Source organism: Musca vetustissima, unplaced genomic scaffold, assembly GCF_032173495.1.
Source record: "Musca vetustissima isolate MV318-11 ecotype Yass unplaced genomic scaffold, APGP_CSIRO_Mvet_v1 utg46873, whole genome shotgun sequence".
Lineage (NCBI taxonomy): Eukaryota > Metazoa > Arthropoda > Insecta > Diptera > Muscidae > Musca > Musca vetustissima.
In genome coordinates, this window is record NW_026883780.1 from 2,420 (window position 1) to 11,794 (window position 9,375).

General features: G+C 38.7%; 1 protein-coding gene across 1 annotated transcript; it reads left to right on the forward strand.

Moving 5' to 3' along the window:
- Nucleotides 1–392: 392 nt before the first annotated feature.
- On the forward strand, nt 393–2,866 carry LOC133330798 (probable cytochrome P450 313a2). The gene is made up of 3 exons (XM_061539205.1): nt 393–452; nt 2,125–2,620; nt 2,691–2,866. Exons 1-3 carry the CDS (start codon nt 393–395, stop codon nt 2,864–2,866), a joined length of 732 nt encoding a protein of 243 aa, XP_061395189.1.
- Nucleotides 2,867–9,375: the final 6,509 nt, after the last annotated feature.

Genomic DNA, 9,375 nt, shown 5'->3' on the forward strand with positions numbered 1-9,375 from the left:
TGGTAGGGTGTATTTGAGGCGGTGAATGCCAAATGTAGGGTGCAGGTGTCCAAATTTTCAAAAAACTCAACAAGGTGTACTCAATTGTTAAAAAAAATATTGAATAAAAACAACAAAAACAAGGAAGAAATATTCGAAAAATTAATATTTTTCCATGTGCTAAATATGCTCCAATATAGTTGCAATAGTTGCCGACTGTAGGGTACAAATGTCCAAAAATATCAAATACCCTACCAATAAACAGTAATTATTTCGAAAATATTTAAAAAATAATTTTAATATTAATTTTTGCAAATTCACAATTTTTGTCGCTTGGTACCACTGTGCTGTAGTGTGGTGAATAACGAATATCACACAAAACAGAATAAAACACAAGCGACGCTAACAGAGAAATGTCTATGCGTAAGCAGCTACGCACCCACACAACACACGACGCGAGAAACGATCCAACAGTGAGAGTTGGAGCCGACAACAGTTGTTGGTATATTTTCTACTATACCAAGGTGACGCTAGAAAAAGGCGCGTGGAATACACGTGTGTTGTTGTTGCAAAATGACTGTGCAAATTCTCCAGTGAGAATTGATCAATACAGTAGAACAACAATAACAACAAGGAATATTTGGTTGGTGGTGGAGTAAGTGACAAATAAACCAAACAACAAGACAGTGGACTGTTAGGTTACAAGTGTTGTTATTGTATTTTGGAGTAATAGGTGGACAAGAGATGAGATGTTGTTATTGCAAATATTACAAAATTTAACTTTGCTTGTTAGAACAAACAAGGGGGGATAACAACACGACAAATTCGTTTGGTTGGTGAGAATTTAAACAACAAATAAACCAAACGACCAAAGTGCGCTCACGACAAGTGATGCTTGTGTTGTTATTGCAATTTAGACAATGTAAAAAAGAAGTGATCGAGGGAGATTACAACAAAGCTATTGCGTTTGGTTGGTGAGAGGGGAAGAGCAACAAATTAACCAAACGAACAATATATGGAGCGGTGATTTTTTTTTATATTTTAACAACCGATCGTTGGGAACAATTTGCGTTGTTAGTGTAAATATGTATCACTGCAAACGAGAAGGAATAATTTAGCAAACAAGTGATAATAACAACAACTCGGAAAGGTTTTGTATGACCAACGCGACGTAGGGTGATCAGTACAAACAAACGAAATGTAAACTTCGTAACAACGAAATAGTTTAAGTGGACTGTATTTAGGGTGCTTTAGTTAAACAACACGCGTAGGGGTAATTGAAAGTCGACCAATGCAATAATTCTTTGTTATGCGAATTCAAAGACAAATAAAATATACTAACACTCGCGGTAGCTCACTGTTTAAAGAAATCTGAGTTTACGTACCTGGTGTTAGTATGGTGATTTGTTGTTGCGGTGATGAGTTGAGAGTTGTTTTAAGATAATTATTTTTCCAAAAAGCAACAACAAATAGGCGGCTAACTTCAATCCGGCTCGATACGACCAAATGTTTAGGCGAGGGACATGCTCTACTCCTCGCCGATGTGGTGATGGAGGGGGGTGATCAAATAATTAACTCGAGGGAGCGGGGTGAAACAATAACGAGAGCTCCCAAGCAGTTATGGTGTTACGCGCGTGTTGGTGTAAATAGAATGAAAAGAGAAGATATAGCAAGGAATAAAACGCAAGAGATTATTAATATTCTAATTCATTGGCTTTATTGGTGATTCTTTCTTTTCGTATAACAAATAAATTACCTTCTGTAATTTGGTGTGGTGGCGCCAGAGGCCTGTTAGTGCTAACACGTAGATGTTAGCTCGACAAGAGTTAGTTAGCAAGTTGACTCTTCGATAGCTACAAGACAAGTGAAGACAGAGTTCTTGTGATCGCAGAGGATCGCTTGTCTATTTCTACTAATACATATACATATTCCAATGAGTGAAAATAGCAAGGAGAGCAAAACAACTACTTCCCCCGCTGGTAGGTCATCCGCGCCCTACGGTATACGCAGAAGGAATGTGTAGGGGAGATGCCAGTAATGCCAATCAGCATCCGTGATTGATCCAGCTCAGGAAGTGGTGTCAGAACATATCAAAAATATACAATACCTTTAAATCATTTTCCCCCATTTCCGATTAATTTTTAGTCTTTTGAAACGGCATCAACCTGCATCATAAATGCACTCTTACTTCTGGCCATGCATCCCGAATACCAAACAATATTACGTCAGGAAATTCATGAAGTTTTATCCATGGATATAACTCCATTAACAACTAATGGCGTACAGACTACCATAACAATGACCCATCTGCAAGCAATGCCATATTTGGATATGATTTTAAAAGAATCCTTACGTCTATTAACTACTGTCCCGATTATTTTACGAAATGTCAGTTGTGATTTTGATTTGAAGATTAAAAATGCTCAAAACAATGGCGACTATACGAAAATCGTAAAGGTGCCGAAAAACACAATTATAGCTGGCGATATATTCGAAATGCAACGCAGCACTGACGTTTGGGGTCCGAAGGCTCGTGAATTTTATCCGGAACATTTTGCGAAAAATACAAATGGTGAAAGTGGAACAAAACGTCATCCTTATGCATATATACCATTTTTGAAAGGCATACGAACCTGCATAGGTATGTCAGGGGTTATTTGCTACTATTTAATAGGTATTAACATTAATTGTGTATTTTGATCTATTTGCAGGTAATCGTTACAGTATCTACTTATCAAAAATAATTCTCATTAAATTAATCGGATCCCTTAATCTGCATACCAGTACAAAGCTTCAGGAATTGGAATTTTGTGAAGGTGTATCATTAAAGTATCGCAATTCTGCAGATATATCGTTCGAAATTATTTCTATGGCGGATGATGACTAACGAAAATCGTAAATGTTTTTAATAATCCTCAATGTTTATTAATGTCAAAATGAATAATATAAACCAGTAAGGAAAGTAGTAGCCAAAAGTAGGGCCAACTATATAATACCCTTCACCACTATGGGTATATTAAACAGGACCATTAACATGAAATTGGATGAACTAAAATATGTAATACTTATCTAAATGTGAATCGACTAAGATCAATCCATAAACATGTCATTCGTTTGTTACGCTATTATATGCTAAGTTTTGTACGATGTGCAAAATTTTATGTCAATCTGAAAAACATGAGGAATTTAATGCACCATTTACTTAAAATCGGACGAAAATATATATAGATGCTATATCCAAATATGAACCGATTTCTTGTCACTTGTCACGGGTTAGGTTATACTAATTTCAGTACGTTTTGTTCCTATCAGCCTTGGTGCGTCAATTACTTAAAATCAATCGATAATATATAAGGGAGCTATATCTAAATCTGGATCGATTTCCACGAAACTTGGCAAACGTCACTCCAGGTTCAATTCAGTACGCTATGTCAAATTTCGTGCAAATCGAAAGATATATAGGGACTTTGGTGTACCAACTATATAAAATCGGATGAAACTATATATGGGAGCTATATCTAAATCTGGACTGATTTTCAAGAAACTTGGCAGACGTCACTCCAGGCTCAATTCAGTACGCTATGCCAAATTTCGTGCAAATCGAAAGATATATTGGGACTTTGGTGTACCAACTATATAAAATCGGATGAACCTTCATATGGGAGCTATATCTATATCTGGACCGATTTTCTGGACTAAGCACACATCATTCTAGACCTAATTCAGTACGCTGTGCCAAATTTCATGCAAATCGAAAGGTATATATGGACTTTGGTGCACCATTTACATAAAATCGGACAAAACTATATATGGGAGCTATATCTAAATCTGAACCGATTGGCACACATCATTCTGGTCCTAATTCAGTACTCTATACCAAATTTCGTGCAAATCGAATGATATATAGTGACTTTGGTGCACCATTAACCTTAAATCGGACGAAACTATATATGGGAGCTATATATAAATCTGAACCGATTTTCTCGAAACTTGACACACATCATTCTGCATCTAATTCAGTACTCTGTGCCAAATTTCATGCAAATCGAAATATATTAACGGACTTTGGTGTCCCATTTTCATAAAATCGGACGAAAATATATATGGGAGCTATATCTAAATCTGAACCGATTTTTCCCAATTTTAATAGTGTTCGTTCTTGGACCAAATAAGTGACTTGCGCCAAATTTTATCCAAACCGGATCATAAATGCGACCTGTACTTTGTTTACAATTTAACGTCTACAGACATTACAAGTTGACACTACATAGAAATGGACCTATTCATCACCTCTTCGGACAAGATCTAGGCTGGTAAAAGTATTACGATGTGCATTGTTTGGATTAAATCGGAATTCAACTCTATTGATATTGGATTTACACATTTTAAAAGGTTGACACTTTGTGGGAAATATACCAGAAGGAGTGGGCCGATAGGCCCCATCATCAACTATGATTTAAGCCTGGTCAAAATATTACGATGTGTCAAGTTTAGATGAAATCGGATATTCCGTTAGCTTCATACGATATTTACAAAATGTTTCAAATGTTGACTTTGGTAAGGACGGTATTCTTGTCAGTCCTGATTTTTTTTTGGCTTTGTCTCCCAATTTGTAAATTTTGGCAAAACACAATATCAAACTGTTATCCATGCCTCCATATCAGGTTAACTTGGAATATATAATTTGAATGGAAATATGTTCCGAAAAGAAATAAAGTGTATATAAAAGTAACAAATTAGCAAGTTTTGTGTCTAAAGCTAACAACAGTTTTGAATATGGACAAATTGTTGTATCTCCTTCGTCGTCTAACGTTAAATATAGATACGAGTGAAATATTAGGTTGGGGAAAAGAAATCCATTATTTTTATATCAACTATAGGACTTCATTTTATGACTTCTCTCATAGAAGTCCTGCTCTCTATTGCAAAAAAACTCTAGTAGTCGATTTTCACAATTCCACCAAGATACCATTTTTTATCAATAAAAAATTTTGCAATGCAAGAAAAATATGATAATCGGAGTGTATGGCGTATGCATTAAAGCTTCCCAACCAAGCTCCCGAGGTTTCTGGCAAGTCACTGTAGATGTGTGTGTGGCCTAGCGTTGTCCTCGTGTAACACGACACCTCTTCTGTTGGCCAATTCTGGTCAATTGCTATCTTCAAACGATCCAGTTGTTGACAGTCAGAATTGAGCGTTTGGTCATATGGGAGAAACTCATAATAAATAATCCCCGTCTAGTCCCACCAAATGCATAGCAGAACCTTCTGGGCCGTCAGTCCTGGTTTGGCCACCGTTTGAGGTGCTTCTCCGCTCTTTGACCACTATCTATCTCATTCTGTTTGGCCAAGGTTTCGCAGATGGATATTTTCCATATTTCCATATTTGCCATATTTTGCCAGGAAAATTGTTTGAGCGCCGCTCAAACCGAACTTTGGATACCCTCCACCATAGATATACTGACAGGCACTAGAAATTAAAATATAGAGAAACATACCAAGAAGTGGACCATACCGACATTTCTAAAAACGGATTATGTAAACCATAATATAAATTTCAGAAATTTTTAATGGATAATTAAACTTTCAGCCTTATGGCTAATGAGGTTGTATACACTTTGACACTGTGAAAATGTGCCTCATCGAAATATTGGTTCTAGACCCCATGTTTTTTGGACCAAATTTGTTTCAGAAAAATATGATTTCGTCCAAACTTTGCCCATATTATTATTTCTTCCAAACTTAGTTCAAGTTCGAAGATGGAGAATATCGGTCCACTCCTTCTGGTACCTCTCACCCAGGGGCTAGGCCTGAATGCGGGTTATAGTTCACATATAGTTCATTATCGAACCCTATGTTCTAGTTTTTTATTTGATATCCTCCACAACAGAGTCTTAGAACCAAACCCTAATCGCGGAATAAATTAGATAACTATTTTAATATAAACCAGTAAGGAAAGTAGTAAAGTCGCACTGGGCCGACTATATGATACCCTTCACCATTCGAAGGAACACACACATTTAATTTCATTCGGGCAGATTTAGAGTCGTCTCCGTACCATGGGACAAATTTATGGAAAACGATTTATAGCAAAATTGATACACGCTATTCGGTACGCCGCATTGTTAAAATTTTAATTTCAATTAGAGAACCGGTCGAAATACATATGGAAGCTATAGCTGCATCTGTCTGCACCAATTTCAACAAAACGCAATAACGTCATTCAAGTCTGAATTTGATATGTTGTGCAAAATTTCGTATTAATCTGACTATCATTAGGAGTTTGGTGCACCATATATGTAAAACCGGACGCAAATATATATGGGAGCTACATCTTTATCAGGATTAAGTATTAATCCGGATAAATCCTTGATCCGGGGTTTATGAACCCTAATCCGGATTAAGCTTTAATCCGGGGTCAATGACCCTTAATCCGAATTAAACCTTAATCCGGGGTCAATGACCCTTAATCCGGATTAAGTATAATTGACCCCGGATTAAGGCTTAAATCGATTAAGGGTCATTGAACCCGGATTAAGGCTTAATCCGGATAAACTCTTAATCCGGGGTTAATGACCCCTAATCCGGATTAAGGTTTAAATCGATTAAGGGTCATTGCACCCGGATTAAGGCTTAATCCGGATAAACTCCGGATAAGATCCGGATAAACCCTTAATCCGGGGTTAATGACCCCTAATCCGTATTAAGTCTTAATCCGGATAAACCCTTAATCCGGGGTTAATGACCCCTAATCCGGATTAAGCCTTAATCCGGGGTCAATGACCCTTATTCCGAATTAAGCCTTAACCCGGGGTCAATGACCCTTAATCCGGATTAAGTGTAATTGACCTTGAATTAAGGCTTAATCCGGATTATGGGTCATTAACCATGTATTAAGGGTTTATCCGGATTAAGCCTTAATCCGGGGTCAATTACACTTAATCCGGATTAAGGGTCATTGACCCCGGGTTAAGGCTTAATTAGGAATAAGGGTCATTGACTCCGGGTTAAGGCTTCATTCGGAATAAGGGTCATTGACCCCGTATTAAGGCTTAAATCGATTAAGGGTCACTGACCCCGGATTAAGGCTTATCCGGATAAACCCTTAATCCTGGGTTAATGACCCCTAATCCGTATTAAGTCTTAATCCGGATAAACCCTTAATCCGGGGTTAATGACCCTTAATCGATTTAAGCCTTAATCCGGGGTCAATGACCCTTATTCCGAATTAAGCCTTAACCCGGGGTCAATGACCCTTAATCCGGATTAAGTGTAATTGACCCCGGATTAAGGCTTAATCCGGATTATGGGTCATTAACCATGTATTAAGGGTTTATCCGGATTAAGCCTTAATCCGGGGTCAATTACACTTAATCCGGATTAAGGGTCATTGACCCCGGATTATGGCTTAATCCGGATTAAGGGTCATTGACCCCGGATTAAGGCTTAATTTGGATTAGGGGTCATTGACCCCGGATTAGGGGTCATTAACCCCGGATTAAGGGTTTGTCCGGATTAAGCCTTAATCCGGGGTCAATGACCCTTAATCGATTTAAGCCTTAATCCGGGGTCAATGACCCTTATTCCGAATTAAGCCTTAGCCCGGGGTCAATGACCCTTAATCCGGATTAAGTGTAATTGACCCCGGATTAAGGCTTAATCCGGATAAACCCTTAATCCATGGTTAATGACCCATAATCCGGATTAAGCCTTAATCCGAGGTCAATTACACTTAATCCGGATTAACGGTCATTGACCCGGGGTTAAGGCTTAATTCGGAATAAGGGTCATTGACCCCGGATTAAGGCTTAAATCGATTAAGGGTCATTGACCCCGGATTAAGGCTTAATCCGGATTAGGGGTCATTAACCCCGGATTAAGGGTTTATCCGGATTAAGACTTAATACGGATTAGGGGTCATTAACCCCGGATTAAGGGTTTATCCGGATTAAGCCTTAATCCGGGGTCAATGACCCTTAATCGATTTAAGCCTTAATACGGGGTCAATGACCCTTATTCCGAATTAAGCCTTAACCCGGAGTCAATGACCCTTATTCCGAATTAAGCCTTAACCCGGGGTCAAGGCTTAATTCGGAATAAGGGTCATTGACCCCGGATTAAGGCTTAATCCGGATAAACCCTTAATACATGGTTAATGACCCATAATCCGGATTAAGCCTTAATCCGGGGTCAATTACACTTAATCCGGATTAAGGGTCATTGACCCCGGGTTAAGGCTTAATTCGGAATAAGGGTCATTGACCCCGGATTAAGGCTTAAATCGATTAAGGGTCATTGACCCGGATTAAGGCTTAATCCGGATAAACCCTTAATCCGGGGTTAATGACCCCTAATCCGGATTAAGTCTTAACCCGGGGTCAATGACCCTTAATCGATTTAAGCCTTAATCCGGGGTCAATGACCCTTATTCCGAATTAAGCCTTAACCCGGGGTCAATGACCCTTAATCCGGAATAAGGGTCATTGACTCCGGATTCAGGCTTAATTCGGATTAAGTGTCATTAACCATGGATTAAGGGTTTATCCGGATTAGGCTTTAATCCGGATTAAGCCCGATTCAACGGTCATTGACCCCGGATTAAGTATTAATCTGGATAAACCCTTAATCCGGGGTTAATGACCCCTAATCCGGATTAAGGCTTAATCATTAATCCGGGGTCAATGACCCTTAATCCGTGGTCAAAGACGCTTAATCCGGATTAAGCCTTAATCCGGGGTCAATTACACTTAATCCGGATTAAGGGTCATTGAACCCGGATTAAGGCTTAATTCGGATAAAGGGTCATTGAACACGGATTAATGCTTAACCTGGATTAGGGGTCATTAACCAGGGATTAAGAGTTTATCCGGATTAAGCTTTAATCCGGGGTTAATGACCCCTAATCCGAAGTAAGCCTTAATCCGGGGTCAATGACCCTTAATCCGGATAAAGTGTAATTGATCCCGGATTAAGGCTTAATTCGGATTAAACGTCATTGACCTCGGATTAAGGGTCATTGACCCCGGATTAAGGCTTAAACCGGATTAAGGTGTTTAATCCGTTTAATCCGAATTAAGCCTTAATCCGGGGTCAATTACACTTAATCCGGATTAAGGGTCATTGACCCCGGATTAAGACTTAATTCGTCTTAATCCGGATAAACCCTTAATCCGGCGTTATTGACCATAATCCGGATTAAGGCATAATCCATTAACCCCGGATTAAGGGTTTATCCGGATTAAGGCGAATTAAGTCTTAATCCGGGATCAATGACCCTTAATCCGGATTAAGTGTAATTGACCCCGGATTAAGGCTTAATTCGGATTAAACGGATTAAACACCTTAATCCGGATTAAGCCTTAATCCGGGGTCAATGACCCTTAATCCGGGGTCAATG